Genomic DNA, 24,835 nt, shown 5'->3' on the forward strand with positions numbered 1-24,835 from the left:
GATAAGTTACAGATCTATGTCTATTTGGCATTGATCTATATTATTTATGTTTCTGCTATTTTTCATAGTTTATCTCCATTTTGTATGGAGTTTGTGATCTCTCCATTTTATGTGGAGTACTTGTTTTGTTTTTTTTGCATTTGTTTTGTTTTATTTGGACAAGTGTGCAATTCATGATGATCTTTGTTTTTTTTGAGCCTGGTAGTGTGGCATTTTACTCTATTGATTTAGTAGTTCAAATCCTTTGGGTTCGTCATAAATAATTAGTTCATGGATATTAGACCATGTATAGAAGATTCAAGGAGCTTATCTAGCCAGTCACTTTGACGATCTATTACTTTTTTTCAAGTTCATCTTCCAATTTTCATTAAGATTTCTTATTAGATCAGCGAACAATAATTAGTTTAGTAATAATTATTTTGTTTTATGTCTGATCTTCAGGAGAGAGTCATGTCTTTCTTGCATTATTTGTATTGATTTGAAGTTTTTAATGAAATCCTAATATATTATAGTTATGCTATGCTACATAATTTTTTTATATCTTTATTAAAATAAATGTATAAAACAAAACTATATTAACGAAATTATTATATTTAATTTAGTAATAAATGCATATTTAACTTGAATCTTTCTCCTTCTTTCGAAACAAAAAAAAAAAAAAAAAAAACTTGAATCTTTTTTCCTTACTAGAAAAAAATGTTTAAAATATTAAAACAAAAAATGAAAACCCAATACAATCTAAGCTAAATTTACTTAGCTTGGGTGGGCTTTTAACCTAATGGCCACAGGTTCAAGAAACTACGAGATGTCTCTCATTTTCTCCGCTCCCTTCGCGTTATTCAATTTAATATATAGCTTTTTGTATTAAAATAAAAATAAAAAATACAAAATAAGAAATTATTTTCTAAAAAAAAAAATGCTTCATTCTTCCCATTTTGTTTGCTTGTTATTTCTTAGAATATATATATATATACCACCGAGATATACCGAGAGAAGTAGATCGAAGGAAGAAGAGCTTTTACCAGACCATTAGCATAAGCAGAAGCAGAAAGTCGATATTGAGAGAGTTCCTGCCAGTCGGTACCTAAGTCAAGATGTGGAAGAACGTCTTGGGCCATATGTACTGAGCTCGGGAGACATGGTCAATAATGAAATAAAGGGTGCGGGTAATTCGTATACATATATAGCTTTGTATAACCTTTTCTCTACTATCCCCCCCTTTTCTTCTTTTATTCATACTCTATTCATACCTATAGACTGCTAACATAACGAAAAAATCGATTTTTTTTTCAGTATATTCACACTCATATTGACAACAGTGTATCAAATAAATATAATCCGATCTGAGATAATTGGATCTTATTTGTGGATCTAAGCGGTCATTTAGGGGCCTTAGCTGGTGATCCGGGCTGTTTCCCTCTCGACGATGAAGCTTATCCCCCATCGTCTCACTGGCCGACCTTGACCCCTGTTATTTTGAGGATGTCCTAAAATGTTTGTAAGGTTTCTAAATGGGCGAATGCATAAAATCCCCCTTGAATTTTTTCATTTTAACCATTTGTCAACATCAACTTTGCAGGGGACCTACTAGGCCCCTTAACTTGTTATTTTTTGTATCTTTTAAACCCTTATTCAGTTACAGAATTGAGTGTGAAATACAATGGCTTTTACGTGGCATTTTTTTTTCAAACACGTTTGCATACTTATTCCATGTGGCATTTATATTTGTTAAACCAATTAAACCCATTAGAAATCCCCAAACCAATTAAAAAACCAAGTAAAAATCCATGATTTGGGCCAAATTGGACCTTCATCAACCCAAACTAGCCCGAGCTTAAACCTATCTTCTCCCTTCTTCCCGACATGCACAACCCTCCTCCTCCATTTTTATTTTTTTTTTCGATCATTTGCTTGTGTCTGGCCAACACCAACTCCTCCCTCTCCACTTTTCGATCAACCCAATTCTACTGCCATCGCCTCTCTGCCATTCTCTCCTATCTCCACTTTTGACCTGTGTAGTGCAATAATGGGGGAGGTGTTGAGCTGCGATTTTGATCGAGATAGCCACCATCCTTCCATTTTCTTATGTTTTTCGGCAAGACCAGCTAAGGAATGGCCGATTAGACCTTCTCCTCGTCCCTAGCAGCTTCTCCGACTGCTGTTCTTTTTATTTTCTGATTCGGTAGCAACACAACAAGGAGATGGAAAGGGAGCTGCATTTTTCTAATTATTTTTGGCAAAATGCTATCGTTTGTGCAACGTTGAATTAGAATGAAGCATTCACATTCTCTCTGCACATTGAATTCACGTGCTACTATTCCAGCCTGATGTAGACGCTTAAATTTGCCCCTAAAGGCTCAATGATGATAAACCACTTTTCACATAAGTTTGGATTGGGATCCCCGATCATCTGGATTTTCGAATTAATGGTCCATGGTTGAGGTAATACATGTGTTTAACCATTTTTACTTTTTCGGGTTACAAGGCGTTTCGCATCGAAACCGGGCCCAAGAAGCACATCGGACTCTCTCAGCATACTTTTCGGTGCACTGTCTCGTTTTGTGTACCATCCAGTCCGATTTGATAAAAGTGGGCCCGACCCTATTTTGGGGCCCACCAATGGCATTTTTGCCACGTAAGCCCTAAAATAGGGCTACACATTCCCATTTGCCTATAAATAAGGCATAGGGAATTGTGTAAAGGGAGGATTTTTGGAAAATTCAACTCAAAATCAAAGCTAAACTTGTGTTTCTCTTTGGTTTAAGTTGTGATTCATTCATTTCCAATCATCAAAAATCTTAAGGATTCATTGAAAATCCCAAAAACACGTAGATCTAATCTCAGACTCAGATTATTGGATCAAAAAAATCAACTTTTGGGTTTCTTCATCCATTCTCATAAAAAATCTTGGAAAATCTTTTAAAAAGTAGTTTATGAGGGTCTTTAATCCATTTCCTCATCTCTTTTCCTTTTTCTTTTAGTGTTTAATCACCATTTTTGAGTCTGGTTGAGAGGAAAACCCGGGATCAATCAAAAGAGGCTTTCTATGCCGAAGTGGCATGCTGATAGCCGTAGTGGCATGCGCCATAAGCAAGCGGCTCGCGCCACTTCACCACAGATCTGCCCTTGTTGACTCTGTTCCAATCTGGAACCTTCCTGATTAGGGAAGGGCCTAGCGCCACTTTACCTGTGGCGCCAGACACTTCATTTGAAAGGTCCAGAACATTAATAATTAATAAAATCGTCTCGATTCGGATATCTAGTGGCAAAGCTCCAACCTTAGATTTGGGATGCATTTTTGTCCACAAATGGTTTAACAAACATCAATAAACAAGATTTTGAGTAGTAATGGGCGTGAATGATGAACATCAAGGCCTTGAACTCTAATCTTGCTCTAATATTTAATTATTGCCTTTTTTAAATTAATGTTCTTTACTTTCAAGCACTTTTAATATTCTGTCCTTTAAATTTAAGCCCTTTAATTTATTATATTATGATTACTGTTGCACTAACCCATTATTTATTAACTCTTGAACATAAACATCCATCATTTAATCATTTGTTAGATGAATGAATGTTTATGATTCTGTGTATGGAGTTGTGATTCAGTGAATGTGTTTTATGTTTGGATTTATATTGTATGGATGCCTTTTTTATTGCTATGGTTTTATATTGTATATTGGCTTAATGTAAAGGGTCCTAAATGGATACCTAATATTGCTTTAATGTAATAATTAGTTTGGTAGAGAAATTTCAAAGGGATGAGGGTAGATTATATTAATATGAGATGGATTGTAATTCTTTTCTCCTACCCCCTTTCTTTTGTATGTTTATTTAATGCTTTACAACAAAATGCTTAATTGACATGTTTTCAAAAAATTGCATTAAAAAGTATTTTACATCTCAATCTTAGTTAATTTTATTATTAAATCATTGTGAATTAATGGACAATGAGGGGCTGGTTTAACCGGGTGATATGGGTGCCTAACACCTTTCCATATCGTATCTAACTCCTGAACCCTATTTTTGGTTTAAAACCGAGTTAGTCAATTCCAAAGAATCGACTAATTCGAAATTTTTCTTTAAAAGGGTGGCGTCTCTTAAAACTAAAAATCTTACCAATGTAAGAGGTACTTTTACTAATCCCTTTTCAAAAGGATTGTCATTTATGAGGATTAATAAAACAAGTCTAATAAGAAGAAAATCGCTTTCAATAAATAAAATCAACCAAACCCGTTCTGCTTTGATTCTTTCCTTCTATGGAAAAATCACGCATCCTTACCCAGCAAGGGGCTCATAAATTACAAAATAGTATATACGTTTTATTTTAAGAGAGGGGAATTCTCTTTGGTTTTTCATTAAACTTGTTTTTGAACTTATTAAAGATAATTAATTTTTATGGTTTTCATTCTTTCGCCTTGATATCTTTGGTTCATACTTTTAGTTGAATATTGGGTCAAGACTCGCAATTCCATCTAAGAAGAAATCCCTAATTCGAGAATTAGGGTTCCTAATTTGGGATTTAGGGTTTTTATATCAAATCTTATTTGGGGTGTCAAGCCGCTATTCTTGGTTTCCGCATCATTTGGTATTAGAGCTTTGCTCAAATCAGGCTCTATCTCTCTTTGTTTTGCTTTCTTTTTTTTTTTTTTCCATTTGCTTTCGTTTTGCTTCCATTTACTTTCGTTTTGCTATCGTTTATTTCCGTTTGCTTTCTTTTGATTCCGTTTGCTTCTGTTTATTTCTGTTCGCAACTATTGCTAAAAAAAAGAAATATTGCTCCAATCTAGTTAAGAAAAAGAAAAAGAAAAAAAATTTATTGTTTGCGATTTCATCATACAAAGTTGTAATCTGAAGTTCTCTTGCTTCCTGATTCAATTTGAGCTTATATTTCATTTTTGAATTCAAGTTAAAAAAAAGAAAAAAATTAATAAAAAATAGAATTGCTTGATTATTGAAATTTGCACGCAAAAAGAAAAAAATTTGAGCAAGATTTTTTCAATTGTGTTCTTCAATTTCCTTCTTTGTTTCTATTGATTGTTTAAAAGTCTCTATCTTCGAGTCTTTATTCTCCTTCTTTGAGATGCTATAATTTAATTATCTATTGATTAGTTTGAAGTTTAGTTCCTTAAAGAGCCAAAAGAGAATTCTTAGAGTGGTAAAAGGCAAGAGTAGTGAGCATAAAAGAGGGAAAAAAAGCCTGAATTGTATGAAACACGAGTGTGTGACATCAATTAAGTGTAAACACGTAAGGGAGCGTGTGAGAATTATCTCTAACATATGTTTCTTTCAAGTTTAAAATCATGTCTAAGAAGAGTGAGAATTCCAACAAGAGTGACCACGAGAATCCGAAGCAACAACAAGATATATCATCTACGTTGCGAGTTATGCAAAGACAATTTGAAAGAATGGAAGTGGTGTTTGGAAAATTCCGAGATAGGATGGAGAGGCAAGATACACATATTGAAGAGTTGCAAAGGGGGCGTCCTAAGCATGTTCCTAATATAAGACATCAAAATAGAAGACCACATACTCCTAAAAACTATAGGGATGAATTTGAGGAGGAAGATGACGGTGAGGATGAGCAAGATGGAGGGGGCAGATTTGCACCTAGATATGATCAAAGGCTGAGAAGAGAGCAAAGAGGTCAAGACACTATGGATAAGAACCTTGGAAGCATCAAAATGAAGATTCCTTCTTTTTAAGGTAAAAATGATCTTAATATTTATCTTGAGTGAGAAAGGAAAGTAGAGCAAATTTTTGAATGCCATAACTACTCTGAAGAGAAGAACGTAAAGTTGGCAACTTTTGAATTTACTGATTATGAACTAGTATGGTGGGATGAACTGATCATTAGCAGGTGTAGGAATAGAGAAAGGCCTATTGAGACATGGAATGACATGAAAGCTGTAATGAGAAAGAGATTTATCCCAAGTCATTACTATAGGGACTCGTATCATCGCCTACAAAGCCTCACTCAGGGTTCTAGACGTGTGGAAGATTACCACAAGGAGAGAAATTGCCATGATCAAAGCAAATGTGGAAGAAGACTGAGAAGCAACATTGGCCAGATTTTTGTGTGGGTTGAACCAAGACATTGCTAATGTAGTGGACTTACAATATTATGTGGAATTAGAAGATATGGTTCACATGGCAATGAAGGTAGAGAAGCAGCTCAAGCAAAAGGATGCAAGCAAGTATGCTTAAAGCAGCTTGAACTCTAACTCCTCTTAGAAACCAAGTAGGAGTAAAAATAAGGATAACAGGGTTGTTCAAAGGTCCAAGGATGAGATGGACAAAGGCAAAAAGAAAACGGGCAGCCATGAAAAAGGTAATACTTCTTCCCAAGATAATAAGTATAGAAATACTAAATGCTTTAGATGTTTGGGAATTGGACATATTGCATTTCAATGTCCAAACAAAAGAGCTATGATTATGAAAGATGATGGGACAATTGAGAATGATCATGATGATAGTGATAGTGATGATATGCCTCCTTTAGAAGATGCTAGTGATGAAGTATATGCTGTGAAAGGGGATGTATACATTACTAGATGTGTTTTGAGCTTACATATGGATGATGAGATTATTGATGAGCAACGTGAGAACATTTTTCACACTAGATGCCATATTAATAGTAAGGTGTGTAGTATGATAATTGATGGGGAAGTTACACTAATGCAGTTAGCAGTATTTTGATTGAGAAGTTGAATTTGTCATGCATTAAACATCCTAGACCATATAAACTTCAGTGGTTGAATGAATGTGGGGAGATTAGGGTGTATAAACAAGTGCTAATTTCATTTTCTATTAGTAAATATTCTGATGAGGTGTTATGTGATGTTGTACCAATGCAAGCTAGTCACATTTTACTTGGTAGGCCATGGCAATATGACAAGCGTGTGAAGCATGATGGTTACACGAATAGATATTCTTTTATGATGCATGGTAGGCCTATTACTCTTGTACCCTTAATACCCAAAGAAGTGTATGATGATCATTTGAGGCTAAAAAAAGCCTATGATGAAAAGAAAGAGATAGATGATGAGAGCATCAAAAAAGGAGAGAATGAGAAAAAAGAAGACAAAAAAAAGTGAGAAAGAGGAGAGAAAAATAGCAAAAGAAAAGAAAGTGAGCTTGTATGCAAAAGAAAGAGAGTGTAAGAGCGTTTTTTATGCACAAAGCCATTAATTGTACTCATGTGCATGGACACTTATTTGAATACTAATGCACTTACCTCTACTTTGCCTAGTGTTGCTATTTGTTTATTGCAGGAATATGAGGATGTCTTTCCCGAATAGGTACCAAAGGGTTTGCCACCTATTAAAGGGATAGAGCATCAAATTGACTTTATACCTGGAGCTTCCTTTTCTAACATACTAGCATATAGGAGTAATCCTAAGGAGACAAAGGAACTTCAAAGGCAAGTTGAGGAGCTATTGGCAAAGGGACGTGTGAGGGAGAGCATGAGTCCATGCACAGTACCAGTACTGTTAGTGCCAAAGAAAGATGGTTCATGGAGGATGTGCATAGATTGTAGAGCAGTTAATAAAATCACTGTAAAGTATCATCATCCTATCCTTAGATTAGATGATATGTTAAATGAATTGCATGGATCTTGCATATTTTCTAAGATTGATTTAAAAAGTGGATGCCACCAAATTAGAATGGAGCTCGATGATGAATGGAAAACAACATTCAAAACCAAATATGGATTGTATGAATGGATGGTAATGCCTTTTGTTTTGACAAATGCACCTACTACCTTTATGAGATTGATGAATCATGTTTTTCATGCATTTATTGGCAGGTTTATTGTAGTCTACTTTGATGATATTTTAATATATAGTAAGGGCTTAGATGAGCATATGCATCATTTGCAATGTGTGTTTGATGTGCTTAGGAAAGAAAAATTATATGCTAATTTAAAAAAATGTAGTTTTTGCATGGAAAGAATTATCCTTTTAGGTTATGTTGTGAGTGCAAGGGGCATTGAAGTAGATGAGGAAAAGGTGAAGACAATCAAGGATTGGCCAACGTTTAAGAGTATAACTGAGGTGAGAAGTTTTCATGAATTGATTAGTTTTTATAAGCGATTTGTGAAAGGATTCAGCACAATTGTTGCACCTTTAACTGAGGTGATCAAGAAAGATGTGGACTTTAATGGGGTAATGATCAAGAGATTTCTTTTAATTCGTTAAAAGATAAATTGAGTTCTGCTCCTTTATTGCTGTTACTTGATTTTGATAAGACCTTTGAAATTGAATGTGATGCTTTTGGAGTGGGTATTGTAGGCATTTTAATGCAAGAAAAAAAAAGGCCAATTGCGTTTTTCAGCGAAAAGTTTAATGGGGCAGTATTGAATTACTCCACATATGATAAAGAGTTTTATGCTTTAGTGAGAGCTTTTGAGACATGGCAACATTATTTATGGCCTAAAGAATATGTGATTCATTCGGATCATGAATCTTTAAAGCATTTGAAGAGGCAAGGGAAGCTAAACTATCGCCATACCAAATGGGTTGAGTATATCGAGGCATTCTCTTATGTTATTCAGTACAAGCAATATAAGGAAAATGTGGTGGCAGATGCACTTTCACGCAGGTATATTTTGATTTCTACACTTTGCTCTAAATTGATGGGATTTGACTATATCAAAAAATTGAATGCTAAAGATTCTGATTTTGCTAATGTGTGTGAAGCATGTGAAAAGGTAGCATTTCATAAGTTTTATAGGCAAGAAGGCTTTTTGTTTAAAGAGAATAAACTATGCGTGCCTAATTGCTCATTAAGGAGTTGCTTGTGCGTGAATCTCATTATGGGGGATTAATGGGAAATTTTGGTATGCATAAGACTTTAGATATATTTCATGAGCATTTCTTTTGGCCACATATATGTAGGGATATGGAGAGGGTTTGTTCTATATACATTGCATGTAAACAGGCTAACTCTAAACTCATGCCACATGGGTTGTATACACCTTTACTTGTACCTAGTGAACTTTGGATATATATTTTTATGGATTTTTTATTAGGTTTTCCTAGGTCAAAAAGAGGCATGGATTCAATATTTGTGGTAGTGGATAGATTTTCTAAGATGGCACATTTCATACCTTGCCATAAAACTGATGATACCACAAATATAGCCGATTTGTTCTTCAGGGATGTAGTACGTTTGCATGGGATTCCTATAACAATTATAAGTGATAGGGATGTTAAGTTCCTTAGTTACTTTTTTGGAAAATTTTATGGGGAAAGTTGGGTACTAAACTTTTGTTTTCTACGACTTGCCATCCACAAATTGATAGACAAACTAAAGTAGTTAATAGAACTTTAGCTACCTTATTGTGTATTGTCATTCAAAAGAATTTAAAATCATGGGAAGAGTGTATTTTATTAGTTGCATTTGCGTATGTTGACGCGTGTTTTTTATGCCCTGCCTGATCCAATGATGATACGAGGATGATGGGTTCAATATCATCTAAAAGTCTTTTAATCCAAGGATTTAAACAAAATAATAATAATAAACAAATAAATAAATAAAAATAAAAAATAAAAAGGATGTTTTCGGGTCCTTCGGGGGGATTTTCGGCGAAAACAAATTGGCGACTTCACTGGGGATCGACCAGATGATCAAATCAAATCAAATCAAATCAAAAATCCTTCGAGCCAATCAGACCGAGCTTCGGAGGTATCTTCAAAACCAATCAGACCGAGTTTTAGAGATCATTACCAATCCGACTGGAGCTAACAAAGCCGACCAAACCGAGCTTTGAAGATGATTACCAGACTGAAGGCGCGTCAGTGGGACACTTTAACATTAATTGTTTACACAATTAATGATATAGTGTGGGGGCAAACTGTTGACGCGTGTTTTTTATGCCCTGCCTGATCCAATGATGATACGAGGATGATGGGTTCAATATCATCTAAAAGTCTTTTAATCCAAGGATTTAAACAAAATAATAATAATAAACAAATAAATAAATAAAAATAAAAAATAAAAAGGATGTTTTCGGGTCCTTTGGGGGGATTTTCGGCGAAAACAGCGTATAATAGAAATGTGCATTTTTCTACAGGTTTATCTCCTTTTGAAGTTGTTTAGTTTTAATCCTCCAACCCATTGGATCTGTTACTGTCATGGTCAGCCCACCTTGGTAGGTATTGTCCGCTTTGGGCCACGCAGGCCCGCACGGTTTTGTCCCTTGGGCCAGGCTTTTCAACCCACCCCAAAAGGCGCCTGGCAAGTGTGGAGCCCACTCCACCTTGACCAAGTATTGTCCGCTCTGGTGGGCCCACCTTGCCAGGCGCCTCTTGGAGGAGAGAACTCCATAGAGGACAAACCCGTGAGGGGGAGGATGGGCCCACCAGAGCGGACAATACTTGGTCAAGGTGGAGTGGGCTCCACACTTGCCAGGCGCCTTTTGGGGTGGGTTGAAAAGCCTGGCCCAAGGGACAAAACCGTGCGGGCCTGCGTGGCCCAAAGCGGACAATACCTACCAAGGTTGGGGCCATGACATTTGGTATCAGAGCCAAGCCTTGTTCCTCTGGCCGGTGGTGGGGCAAACCTCAGCGTGGGCGCTGAGTCCCTAAGGGGGGGTGAGCGGTGGCTGCAGAGAGGCAGTGCACTCACCTTAGGCAAATCCCACATCGGCTATGCACAAGGTTCACGATCAGTACATAAGAGGGGTGGTAGCTTAACCTGGTAGGCGCCTTTTGGGGTGGGTTGAAAAGCCTGGCCCAAGGGACAAAATCGTGCGGGCCTGCGTGGCCCAAAGCGGACAATACCTACCAAGGTGGGCTGACCATGACAGTTACCTTTGCCTTTGAATGAGATTACTAATCTAGATTGACAAAAAAATGCTGAAAGGGTAAAGAGGATGCATGGACAAATATGACAGTATATAGAGAATAAAAACAAACAATATGCAACACAAGCCAATAAGGGGCGACGAATTGTCGCATTCGAGCCAGGAGATTGGGTGTGGGTGAATATAAAGGAAAGAAAGGTTTCCTACTAAGAGGAAATCAAAGTTACAAGCAAAAGGCAATAGTCCATAGCAAGTTGTGGAAAAAGATCAATGATAATGCTTATAAATTGGATCTTCCAGGTGAGTACAATGTGAGTGCAACATTTAATGTTTCTGATCTTTTTTCTTTTGATATAGGTGAAAATTCAAGGACGAATCATTTTGAAGAGAGGGAGAATGATATAAATACACAAACTCTAATTGCACAAGAGGATATTCTACTCCTAAGTGGACCTATTACAAGGGCAAGGACTAAGAAAGTCAAGGAAGTATTTGATGGATTGGTCAAGAAGATATTTGGGCCTAATGATAAAGTGCCAAATAAAGAGATGGGCTTGCAGGAAGATCCAAGGCTGGTTCACATGATTCAAACATGTGGACATTAGGCCTTATATTTAGCTTATGTTTAAATTAGTATAATTGGGCATATTTCAATTGGGATTTATGCTTTAATTAGTTTTAGGGTTTTCTACAAATAAATACTTAGCTTTCAAGCATTATTGATGGACTTTCAGTATATATATTTTATTTTAAGAGAGGCGAATTCACTTTGGTTTCTCATTGAACTTGTTTTCGAACTTATCAAAGATAATTAATCTTTGTGGCATTCCTCCTTTCACCTTGATATCTTTGGTTCATACTTCTAGTTGATTATTGGGTTAAGATCTGCAATTCCATCCAAGAAGAAATCCCTAATTTGGGATTTAGGATTTCTATATCAAATCTGATTTTAGGTGTCAAGACGCTATTCTTGGGGTTCCGCATCAATATTAGTATAAATCATCCTGCATAAATGAGAAAAAATGAGGAACGCATAAATGCAAAAATGAGAAAAAAACACATTAATGTTTTATTTTTTATATCAACTCTTTTTTTATTTCAAGAAAGGAGAGAGCTAGCCGATAAAAAGAGAAATATAAAGAGATAAATAGGGTTTACATCTTATAGAGAATATCTTAAATTTGAAATTTAGAATAGATTGTTTCGTAGTAGATAATTTATATAGATAAAGTTTTAATAAATTTACTTAATTTAATATAGATGATATAAATAAAATTATTCACTTAAAGAAAAAAAGAAAAGCTCAAATTTTATAAAAAAAAGAAAAATAGAAAAGCTGAAAGAATAGGGTTTCATGCCGGCCTTTTGAAACTATTTTTTGCATCAAGAATATATAAATACTAGATGAAGGCCCGCGCATTACACGGGTATTGTTTTACAATCTAATTCAAAGTTAAATAAAGACATACAAACTAAGTTATTACTACACAAAACTAAAATGAATTGATCGTATTGATAAATGAGTATTCCAATTAATGACAATTCAAAATTCAAAATTATGTAATCGAATAAAGCTATCCGCATGGACTTGGTTGGAATCATCTTCATGAATCCAATGTCACCATTCTTCAAGATTTTATCATATACCTAGCCTTAGAGTATTTGGATGTTATAGCAACTATCTACAAATATGAAAAAAAAAAAAAGTCAATGAACAATTGAATATGTATAATGGTCCAGTGAATTGAAAGAAATAACAAAAAAATAAGAAGAAACTATTGTGAAAGAAAAAAAATACAGAGAATAACCATTGCGAAAGAAAAAAAAAATATAGAGAATTGAGACTCAACCAAGGAGGATATATATAGCTAGATAGTTTTAGATAGATAAGATTAAATTTGAAAAGTATTGATTAATATCAAAAAAAAAATATTAACTTTCAAATTTAAAAAATATTTTAGTTTTAAATTTAAAAAATATTTTAATGGCCAATCAAATTATAAAAATGATAGTAAAAAAAGAAAAAATAGTTTTAAATAGATAATATTAAATTTCAAAAGTATTAACTAATATCATAAAATCTTAATTTTTGAATTTAAAAAATATTTGAATGACCAATCAAATTGTAAAAATGATAATAAAAAAGGAAAAAAAAAACTTAAAAATTTGTAAAAAAAGGATAATAGGAATGCTTAAAGAATAGAGTGCCACATTAACATTTTTGAAAATATTTTTTGCTTCAGAATTATATATAGATATAGATATAGATAATATTATTAATTTTAGTAATTATTTAAAAAACTGAAGATATTATTAATGATATTAATTAAGTTGTCTATTAATTATAATAAAAATAAATTTTAAAAATATAGAAATTATTTCCAACTCAATAGATTAACATTTTGCCACATAAACACTTTAACACTCTAAAATTATGGCACATGAGCTTCTAGGCTTTTGTTTTTATATATTTATTATATAGATGCTAGTTAGTTTTGAAATAATTAGTAATTATACTATAAATTGATGTAACATTGAATTATTTTACAATTTAATTAATTATCCTCTAAATTTTTTTTGAGAAGGAATCAAACTACAAATTTTATTAAAAGAAAATTTTATACAGATATGATATACAAATCAATATATTTCTATATTTTTTCTATATGAAATCTAATAATAAACCACTTATATAAAGAATAAAAAACACGATATTGATTTAAAGTATCTAATCGAGTTAAAAGAGCATAATATTTGTGCCATAAGTGATAGCTTGCTCCATTTGGTGGTTGTTCATGGCTACTGTTTGACTCTGATCTTTCTACAAGTCCAATCTGATTACTTTCAAATTTCTTCCTTTTATTCGAGAGGAGATTTGCACTTCTTTTTGCATAACAATCTAAATAACAAAAGAGCCTAGATAAAATCCCCATAATGGTGACAACAATAACTCAGAACTAGATCTGAGAATAAAATTTCAAGATATGGACAATAATAAATTCCAATATTTGGCAACAATAACTTAGATTTATATACAGATTTAAGGATTATTTACAAAAAAATAAACCAAAAAGGCAAAGGGCTAACCACTGGTGAGAGCTCACCAATGGCCGCCCGTGAAAAAAGAAAAGAAAGCTTTTAGGTTTTAGATTTTGAGAGAAAGAGAGAGTATTTATAATTATTTTTTAAAAAATTTTAATTTCCTTTTGAGTACTATGCATATGAGAATTACATCTACTAAATTTGTCATACAAATTTTTATTTCTTTTTTATGTTTAATACTTTTTTGGATAATGGTTAAAATTAATATCTTGAGCAAAAGATATCTAATGGTTAATGCAATTCATGACGCTTGGTTTCCTTTCAGATAATTTTATAATTTGAGTAAAATAGATTATTTCAATTTGCAAAAGCAAGAAGTCTTTTTTTATTATTTTTAGATCAACTAAGAAGGTGAATTTATTGCTCTTAACTTGTTGAGGTAGAGTGCTTTATCATTTTTAAATTTATAAAAAAAGTTATATTGACATTTTTGGTATAATAGTCAAAGATAAAAAATATTTAAAAAAGAGTAAATACATTTTTTCTTCATATAATATATTATGACACATCACCTTACGCCAGATCGGGATTAGGACCTAGTTGGATTTAAGGATGTTAAGGCCCTTAGTATGTCTGAAAAATCATATATATGCTTTCTTGTTCACATAATCGGCCTCGGGCCCATTATAACTATCATCATATCATCTCAATCAGGGCTCACTAAGCTCATCTCATTTCAGTAAATAACTCACATTAATAGTCCAAAGGCCCATATTACACATTACATAATTATTTAAATCATAAATACAAGCATTAGCTTTCATTAACATGAATCTCAATACACATATTTATCTTAATTGCAGGACTAATTAGTTGTAAATTGAGTTTCAAATACTATGTCTACTTCAATTATACTTTAAGTTCCTTAATCGATTAGTTGCAAAAGGACTGACACTAAGGATAAATCTAAACCTGTGAAAAATAATTAAGATAGGGGTGAGCGTCTCAACTTAATGAGTAGAGCTAGGTAACTCTCTCACCCCACACAGTCATACAATATGAAAATCTCTACATAATACTCATAACCTATTATGGTCACACATCCATTCATACAATGGCATGTAAAGCATCCACATATAATCAAATATAGCCTCGAGTCACATCATCGGGTGACTTTGTTAGCAGAACCCACATCATCATTAGATGTGCCTAGCGTCCTGACGGATCCTTAAACTCCTGATGCTTGCAAGCTACACCGTACGCCATTCATATGAGATCTAGCATCCTGTTGGAGTCTTTAAACTCCCAAGCTTGCAAATCTCGTCATAACTATATATATAATACTGATGCTTGTAAGGCATTGGTTGGCTGCAGTGTTTGGTGGTATCCATGGCCAAATTATCACCATGGTTCTACTTTATCTCAAGACCATCCAAGCACAAGACAATTCATATCATATTTCATGCAATATTAAGTCATCATGAATTTATCATCATTCATTCTATTTAGTTCATATATAGCATTTACATTATAAGGCATGTATGCATCAAATCATAATATTCATGTATGCATGAATGCATATGATTAGGCAATCAAGTTATCTAACATTATTCAAAATTCTTTATGCTTAAAGCACAACTAATCATGTTCCCAATCCTCTATTAGCTTTCAATAATCAAATCCTTGAATCTAAAACATTTAGAAAAGAAATCCTAATAAGAACTTCTAGTAGATGAATATTTGTAATCATTTATGGTTTAACCACGGTTACTCTAATTATTTATTTTAATTAACTAGTTTATATCAAATTTATAATTCTCTCATTCATGTATTTATGCTAACTTAATATTGTTACTTCACATCCTTAGCCAAGTTGAATACTAAGAATAACAATAATAATAATTAAAAGTTCTTATGATATCTAATTCCTTATAGATAATACAATCAATCTAATTACTCATGGATATGTTACTGAAAATCCGATAGCATCTCCCCTAAAAATGGAGCGTTCCATATATCGAGAAAAATTAATATTCAACATGTAATTTATAGTCCATCCAGCGGGCGATCACTCCATACATAATTCCCATCCTCCATCATATCATTATTCTCATTATAATCAATATATACATAGCTCATTTCTTAATTCAAGCATCGTCTTAATTTACTCGTTTACAATTTCAATAGTGCATGCTTTGTCATGATACTGTTGGTTCTTTCTTGGGAAAAGAGCAACGATCTACTGGCTGACAGCTTGAATTATGAATTACGGGCGTGCCGAGTGTGAAGTACACCAACTGAAAATTAATATCGTGTTTGATATGAATTTTAGGTTGTAGGTTTTGGATCCATAGCATACGCTTCACCGGTAATGAAATTAAAATAAATTTGAGTAGAGGAAATTGTAAAGAGAGCTTGATTGCTTAAAAAGTAAATGGAATTCTAATTGCTTGTATTGAAAAGAGAGCTTGTAATTACAAGAAATATAAATAGACAGTGGTTTGGAAAAATAAAGACAATGCTTGAAATTAAACTGATTGACTTGATGGGGAGTTTGGTTGAATTCTTCGGAGAATTTGGTTGTTCCCTTGCTTTTTTTACAGGCTCCACAAGCAGTTACTAAAAGATCCACTGATGCACGTTACCCTCATTGGCTACTTTGGTTTCCACCTCCTATACATGAACAACTGCTTGAGGAGTGCTCTCCTTTTCCCTAATTGCGACTCACGTCTTCTATTATCCCTTTTTTTTAATTAATTAATTGATTAAATTAATTAATTAATTAATTATATAAAATAATATAAATTGGTCCTAATTAATTTAAAATCCAAGCCCAAATTCAAAATACAAAGCTCAAATATAAAAAATCACAAAATGAGCCCCCATGTTAAGTTGGCCTATTAGGTCATGCTTAATATGTTGGCTCATTTTCATATGCACACCCATTTATGATTTAAAAGTACAAAAATACAATCCAAAAAAACTATCCTTCAAGCTCCCAAAAACCATAGTATTTTAACACTACTCAACTATTATTATCAAAAACTCCATCTCTTTGTCTTGTTCTCCATCAGTGTAAACAAACACAGAACCAGAAAAAGACTAGCATGCACATAAAACCACTACCAACACAAACCCACTAATTATCTCATATTCATTTTTCTTATATATATATATATATTGGCCAAAGAAGACTCTACAAGCAAATCCTATTTATATATATATTCACTAATGTTAGGTTTGTTTGCTTTGTGTCATCTTCGTCTTCATTCTTCTTCTCTTCTTTTTTTTTTTCTTTTTTTTTTGTTAAATAACATATATAATAACTAATATATATATAATTGGGTATGGATGGCAATGAATTTGTGAATGAGAATTAAATAGCATGGTGTCTGTATCTTGTCTTTGGTGAACTTTTTAGAGAATCAACCTAGAACCAATAAAAAATTATTCTAGAGGCACCAAGTTTTCGATACCAATTCCACGGACAATCATTTTTCCAGACTTTGGCACCAGTGAAAATATTTTTCTACTCTGACCAAGGGAAAGAACTAGTTCCTTTGAGATAGAATATAAATTGTGTACCTTTAATTTTTCAGTAACAGGTTCCACTACTTCATTTGCTAACTCCTTGGGCGATGCTCTTGCTAATACACCTGCTCCTCAAATAAGTTCCTCTGCTAAACTTTGAACCCTTTCTTTCTGTCAGGTTCTCTCAAGGGAAATTTACAACTGGTTCATCATCCTCTCTATCAGCTGTTTCTAGATATATTTTCCAAATTGAGGTGACTCCCCTGGCTAATATGTCGACTGTCTCCTCTTCTCACTGATTAAGCTTTAGATGTTTCATTTATCTCTTTTCCACAGGTATGTTATCTATCACACCTGCTTATCTTTGTTGGATCCACCTAATTATGCTTTGCAAACGACTCCTCTTTCAATTTTATATATTGTTATTACTGAGATTTACTCCTTTCTTTCTGAGCGATCCACTTTCTTCTTCTCAAGTACATGCTTAGATAAAAAGCCATGAGACACACTCCTCTACTATTTCATAGCACTAGTAGACTTAGCACCAGTTTCAAGATATGAACCTCGACTGAACCTCTTTTTTAATATTTATTTTTTCTGGGATTTGTATGAATATATTTAAAGCTGTGAATCGGTCGTTACACATTTATGAAAGAAATAACTAGTAGGCCTATTTACTTTATTCATAAGTGTCGTGGGATCAGCTATGTCACCTTCCTATAATTGTTCCGTTGCTTGCTACAGGTGACCTTTCTTAATGGGGCTATGAGATCAGCCCCACTGCATTCATTGCTAGTGATCCTTCATTTCCCACCTGGGGGATAGTACTCCTTGAGGTAACAACCACTGGCATTTCTCTTGTGCAGCTCTCATGTATTACTTGATAGCCAATAAGCATTTTCTATAAGGCCTTGTGAGTATAAACAGTTATGATCTTTTGCTTCAGCAATAGGCTGCTAACATATATTAATCTTGGATCCTCAGGTGTGCGGAGGTTAATTTCTTCCAAAGGATCCTAGACTCCTGTAAGAATGTCATCCAACTTTGGTGGCGTAGGGTTAAGCTCATGCAACTGGATCTCTTCCCTAAAATCATATATCGATTCTTCCTCAAAGATCACCTCAACCCCATCAACTTCCTCTGACTCTTCCATAGCTAACCTGTCAAATAGTTACTTCAAATAAGCTTTAGAGATAGCAGCTGCAGCTGCTGCCATCTCCTTATTGGAATATGTTTTCTTAATCATGGAGCTCTATCACCTCAAGCTCCCACCTCGGTCTCTTATAAGGCGGGATGGCTAATGATGATTTTGAACTGACTTCAGAAACATTTGATGAGCTATCAAGAGATGAGCTAGTATCCTCTGAAACTTCTAACTGTATACTCAAACTGATTTAAGGTGTTGCCTTCCTCAAAAGAAAAATCTTCTTCCACTTCCACTACTTCAACTTCCAATGATTCCCTTCGAGTCCAACCCTTTCTAGTACAATGGATGGGACTGAAATCCACATTATACAACTGTGCTTCTAAGGCATTGGAGTTAGCTTGGAGAGGTTTAGGATCCACCCACACAACTTCCACATCATCACCTTTCCAAAATAACAAAAACTGATATAAAGACAAAGGCACACACCAGTTGGCATGAATCTAGTCCCTTCCTAGTAACACATTATAACCAGTAGTGGACCTAACAACAAAGAAGGCCGGCAAAGATGTTTTACTACCAACAGTAACCTTTACTAGTAGTACTCCCATGGTTTTTGACACATCACCAGTAAAAGTCGACACTAAAATGTTGGTAGCTATAAGATCTTCCTTTGTCCTCCCAATATCTAAGAGTGTTTTGAATGACATTATATTCAATACTGATCCGTTGTCTATAAGAACCCTTGAAATGGATTTTCTATCAATGTGTGCAATTATATATAATGACTTGATATGTTGAGTCATTCTTTCTGCAGACTTCTCAAGCACTACTCGTTTTGATTATCCAGGCTTAGAAAACTAATAGTCACTTCACTATATATCTCTGGTTCCTCAGAAGTTGGTTTCTCCTAAAGTAAACATGTCTCCCTTGGGAACTTTTAGAACTCAAGTGACAAGTTATTCTTGAAACTACACAACCAAAAGGCAAAGGTACACCTTTAGATGATTAACCCAAGTAGAGTCATCTAATAATATTCTTTCACTGCCAATATAATTTTCTCATCAAATCCAAATTCTTTCACAACAGATTCTGGTCATGTTCTTGCATCATCAGATGCTAAATGGTTTACAATTCCAAAATTGCTTCCATTGTTAGCAAAACCATCCAATACACAATTGGTTACATATACCATCGGGAATCAATACAAAATTACAACATTATATTCCTAAGATTATGCTATAGAATCTTTCAAGCAATACTATAAGTTTCAAATGTTGCACTTTTGAAAGATCTATGAAAGAATATAAGATTTTTTTTTGAAAGAAAAGAGCCAAATAAACCATCATATCCATCAAACGCTTCTGATTGTGCAATCCTAATAGATGAATCGTTCCTTTTGAGAACTAAATAATTAATGAAAAAATTACTATTTTATCCCTGTATTTTACCATAATTGACTAGGTTACCCTCACGTTTTTAAAATACATTGTTTTACCCTCAAATTTTGGTTCCGTTAAACTCATACGTCCTTCTGTCTAAATTTTGTACTTTTTCCGTTTAATATTCTATAAAAATGCAAAAATGCCCTCATTTTAAGAGGCACCATCTTTCTCTCTCTCTTGTAAATTCTTTTAATTTTTTTCATTAACAATTTTTCTTAGTTCTGAAATTGGACAAAATTCAAAACTCGATCAAACGAATTCCTTCATCTGTATTTTGATCAATCTTCTTCCTTCACATGGATTTTGATCATCTTATTGAATAGCACCCAAGCTATGGCTGGTATTATTGAAAGTAGAAGAGCTATTCCACGATTATCACCTTTTGCTATTTCTTCTATTTGTTGAGCAGCCATAGCTGGATTAGATAAACTCAATCTTTTAAAGAAAGCTCCAGCTGTGGCAGAACTTGCAAGAACTAGTTTTGACATGGTTAGACCTTTAGGTAGGTCTTGGATAGGAAGAAGTGAAATGGGTTTTGTTGGTTTGTCGGGTTAATGTTTTTGTTTGAGTTAATGCTCAAACATTTTGCATTGAGTATTGCCATTGATAGAACTTATTGATTCTTGATTTTGTTGGGTTAGCTCTCTTACTACCTTTACTTTGAGTGGAAATTTGCTAAGACAAAGTTAAGTAAAGCTAAAGTTAGAGAAATAAGGTCTAATAGATTTTGATTATCATAACTGATTAGAAAGAAGCAAAAAAAATATTAAAATTTGCCCTTTTTTAATGAGTTATAAGGAAGAGAGAGAGAGAGAGAGAGAGAGAGAGAGAGATGAGATGGAACGGATTAAGATTGAGATGAAGAATATGACGGTAATTTTGTTTCTTTCAAAATAAGAACAAATAATTCAATTGTAAAAATTAATTGATGGTTAATGGTGGCCACTTGCGTACCGTTTCTATGTTTTCCATTGTTGAAGGAAGAAAGAAAGTTTTACAGAAGAGAGAGACAGAGAGAAGAGGAAGATGGAGATGCAGCCCTCTAAAAATAAGGGCATTCTCATCTTTTAATTGGAAAATTAACGGTAAAAGTATAAAAATTAAATAGAAGGATATGATAGTTTAATATAGGCAAAACATATAGCGATTTTAGTATAATATTTAAAATACAAGGTATGCCAATTAATTTTGATAAAATATAATGATAAAATCGTAATTTTTCTATAATTAAAAAATATATGATGCCCGCTCGATTAGAGCTTCAGACTCAAATGGAGTTAAATTTGCTTTTTATTTTTTATTTTTTTTCAGGGTTCTGATAGTTGAGATGGGAGAGGGAGAAAGTTGAGATGTGGAAGATGAGATAATTTTGCAATTTTTAAAAAATTAATATCCAAAGGGACAAAATTTTGACCGAAGGGCAATACACTTTATCTGACGTAAAATACATGGATAATATTTTAGTGTATTTTTTTAAAATTACGATGATATGCTATATAATTTTGACAATAAAATCATAATTTTCCCCTAAAAAAAGTTTTATTACTAAGCTATTTAAGTGATTTTTTATAGCAAAGTTGGATGAGTAACCAAACGTTTCCTTGGTATCTGTTTGGCAGCAAAAGGAGTCTACGTTTTGCGTCAAAGCTGCTTTTCTCTGCTCTACTTTTGGCCTGGGCATTTCTTTTCAAGTATCATCACTTACCTTCTTCTTTCCCATCAATTCCCGTTTCTCTCTGCTCGCCAGAAACGGGTCATCATTTTGAAACGTTTCCGATTCCATTATTCAATGTTTTTATTTCTTTCTGTTAGATCACCTTTCAAGTTCTAATATCAAATCTTAGGTTTTTTTTTTAAAGAACAAATTTGATTTTTGTTTAGAAGATCAAAATGGGGAGGAGTAGATCGTCAACATCGTCAAGCAAGTGGAGGTATTGTAATCCATCTTATTATCTCAAGAGACCGAAGCGCTTGGCTTTGCTTTTTATCGCCTTTGTTTGTGCTTCTTTGCTCATTTGGGATCGTCAGACTCTCGTCAGAGAACACGAGGTACTTTTTTTGTTATTCTTCTTTCTTTATTTGCGCATGTTTAGTTCAATATAATTTGTTATTCTGCAAGATGCTAAAGTTTTTGTTTTTAGCTCAATTTTCTATGATTGGTCAATGTATCATCTTTGGAGTAGCAAAGGGTAATTGGATGTTTATTTTCTATTTATAGATCCAACAGCATCAGTTTGAATTTATAATAAAATGTAGCATATGAAGAAATTCTGTAATCCTGTGTTTCTATGGAGGGATTCAAAAATTATGAGATTGGTATTGCATAATACATAGACTTTCTTTGATCAATTATGCGGATGAAATGGTTAATGTTATTTCAAATCCACTAGAATTAGTTTCCTTGCCACATTGCATTGTTCATTAAAGAATATGCTACCCTTCGTCGAAGAAATTAATTTAAAATAGAAGTATCCTTCATCTAAACTTTAGACTTTGAATACAAACCATGACTCACTACAAGCTCATGGAAGTTAGATGCTTGTCGCATTACTCTATTCAAAGAGACTAGAAGGTACTAATTGTGTAAACAAAAGAAAAAAATAAGCTGGAGATGGTATAATAGAAAAGGATTAAACACTATGGGTCTTGGGCTTACCCAGCCAACATATAGTCCTTGAACTTTTACACTTTGTCTAATTAGATGCCCATTGTTTTGTTTCATGTAAATTATGTAATTGAATTTCCAAATTTTTTTAAATTGTATTCCCTTTAGTGTGAAACCTATTATATTACTTAAAATCAATTAAATGTACTATCCAATTCGCTGTTAGTTCTAATGCCCATAAAAGAAAGAGGAAGAGAGATGACAATATCAAAGTTACAAACATTCTGATGATAGAGGTGATTGTTCGCCATAAAATGGTTTGAAGGCGTGGGGATTTTGGCTTTAGGTAGTGTAGAGAATGGTTTTACCTTGGTTGATTTAGTTTGAGGTGGCATTGAAACTGTGAGGGTTCTGTGGCTGGAACAAAAGAAAACAATGGGTTTGTCTTGAATGTGAGGAGGTTGCAGCTTGGTGGTGCATGGATGTAAATTGATTCCAATAATATAGGTTGGGGAGCTATTGGTGGCTGTGATTTATCTATGATGACTTGATAAGTTGATAGTTTTTGTTTAGAAGAGAATGAAAGAAAAGAAGCATTAATGAAACAAAGAAGAAAGGAGGGGAAGCAAGAAGGGAAAAGGAAAGAGAAAAAAAAGAGTAGAAAATTAGTTGGAGGTTAGGAAGAAGAAAAAACAAAAAGGGATGATATGTGTGATGATGTAGCAAAAATAACCTAACCCAATTAGGTTGTAGATTTGGCAAGAGAATAGTTAAAAAGGAGAACTATAGATCATAATTCAACCTGAAAAGGGGCTGAATCTTCTGGTGACACAACCAGGAAACCAATAAACTGGTCTATTTTATTAATTAAAAATTTTGAAATATGAAATCTGCTTGTAAACAAAAGTTACAGCCCATTTTATAGCATATAATCTTATTAGGGCTCGGTTTGTTTCCCGAAAATATTTTCCTAGAAAACATTTTCTGTTGTTCGGAATGCTTAAGAAAATTAGTCAATGGAAAATATTTTTCTGGTTAAATGGAAAACTAGGCCAATTTAAAGGAAAATGACTTTCCTTTTTTAAAAGAAGAAAACATTTTTTGAACGTTGATAAACTTATTATAGGAAAAGAAAAAGAAAAAATTATAAAAATTATTTATTGATCCCCCAATGAATGAATCGTCATCATTGTTGACTATCATTAACAAACACAGATCATAGTCTACCATCATCAGTCATCGTCAACTTCCATGATTTATTATTTTTATATATTTTTTCCTCATATTTAACAACAAATTCTTAAATGATTTTTATGATTCTAAATATTTTTAAAGTTCTATAAATTAAAAATTTTAATATTTTTGAGATGGGGATGGTAACACTTATAGCCTTTTTGTGTGGCAGAATGACCAACAAACCAACACTATAAGGATCTAGGTTCTGATTTTCCTCCATAACTGTGATGAACAAAGCACATATAACCAAAAACCTTTTTGGTGGAACAGTGTAAGAGGTATGACCTTGCAGAGCTTCTATAGGACTCTTAATATCCAGTGTTCTAAGAGGCATACGGTTAATAAGGTATGCTGCAGAAAGAAGAACATCTATCCAATAAGTCTTAGGCACATTCATAGTGAATAAGAAAGATCTAATCACTTCTAACAAATGCCTATCTTTCCTTTCAGACACCCCCATTTTGAGCGCTAGTATTCATACAACTAATTTGGTGTATAATTCCCTTGAATCTCAATAAGCTTGAAACATGCTCTCCGTGTACTTTGTTCCATTATTAGTTCTCATTTAACCTTTGCATCGAATTGTATGCTAATCATATATTACGAAAGGATTGAAAATAAGAAAATACCTATCTCTTTGCTTTCAATAGATAAACCCAAGTTAACCTAGTATAACAATCAATAAAAGGTAACAAATCATCTATATCCAGATAATGAAACAGTAGAAGTAGGTTCCCACATCAGAATGATAGTCATAAAAGGAATATAACTTTTCTTATTATGGGAAACATATTTGTTTCTTGCATGTTTAGCAGTTCACAAGCATCATAACTTGACATTGCCTAAACAAGTTAGGATATAATTTATTCAAAACAACAAAAGAAGGATGCCTCAACTGCCTATGCAACATAATAGCTGCTTGCCTAGTACTACTATTCCTTCCTAACAGAGCTTGGGAGACTCTTGGAGATAGACACTTGCTACTCTTTTCAAGGAGATGTAGGTCATCATACAATCTACCA

The 24,835-nt window shown here is 33.5% G+C and overlaps 2 protein-coding genes across 4 annotated transcripts in view; both read left to right on the top strand.

Moving 5' to 3' along the window:
* The first annotated feature begins 5,303 nt into the window (after window positions 1-5,303).
* On the top strand, window positions 5,304-11,415 carry LOC149493351 (uncharacterized). The gene is made up of 10 exons (XM_089715471.1): window positions 5,304-5,646; window positions 5,833-6,077; window positions 6,235-6,642; window positions 6,753-6,965; window positions 7,302-7,717; window positions 7,811-7,884; window positions 7,969-8,168; window positions 8,252-8,604; window positions 10,974-11,110; window positions 11,168-11,415. The coding sequence occupies exons 1-10, from the start codon at window positions 5,304-5,306 to the stop codon at window positions 11,413-11,415; spliced, it is 2,637 nt and encodes an 878-aa protein (XP_089571597.1).
* A 10,092-nt stretch (window positions 11,416-21,507) lies between these two features.
* LOC105637260 (mannosyl-oligosaccharide 1,2-alpha-mannosidase MNS1) overlaps window positions 21,508-24,835 on the top strand; it is a 29,399-nt gene continuing 26,071 nt past the window's right edge. Inside the window, exons 1-2 of one of the 3 annotated variants that reach the window (XM_012220678.4) lie at window positions 21,508-21,663; window positions 21,854-22,021. In XM_012220678.4, the coding sequence (XP_012076068.1) occupies window positions 21,863-22,021 (159 nt within the window). In that variant the 5' untranslated portion in view covers window positions 21,508-21,663; window positions 21,854-21,862. Of the gene's footprint in view, window positions 21,726-21,853; window positions 22,022-24,835 lie in introns of all 3 variants that reach the window. The other 2 variants (XM_012220679.4, XM_012220680.4) reach the window with 2 other exon arrangements.

The sequence above is a fragment of the Jatropha curcas genome, chromosome 10, assembly GCF_041381405.1.
Source record: "Jatropha curcas cultivar XTBG-Jc1 chromosome 10, XTBG_Jcur_1.0, whole genome shotgun sequence".
NCBI classification, from domain to species: Eukaryota; Viridiplantae; Streptophyta; class Magnoliopsida; order Malpighiales; family Euphorbiaceae; genus Jatropha; species Jatropha curcas.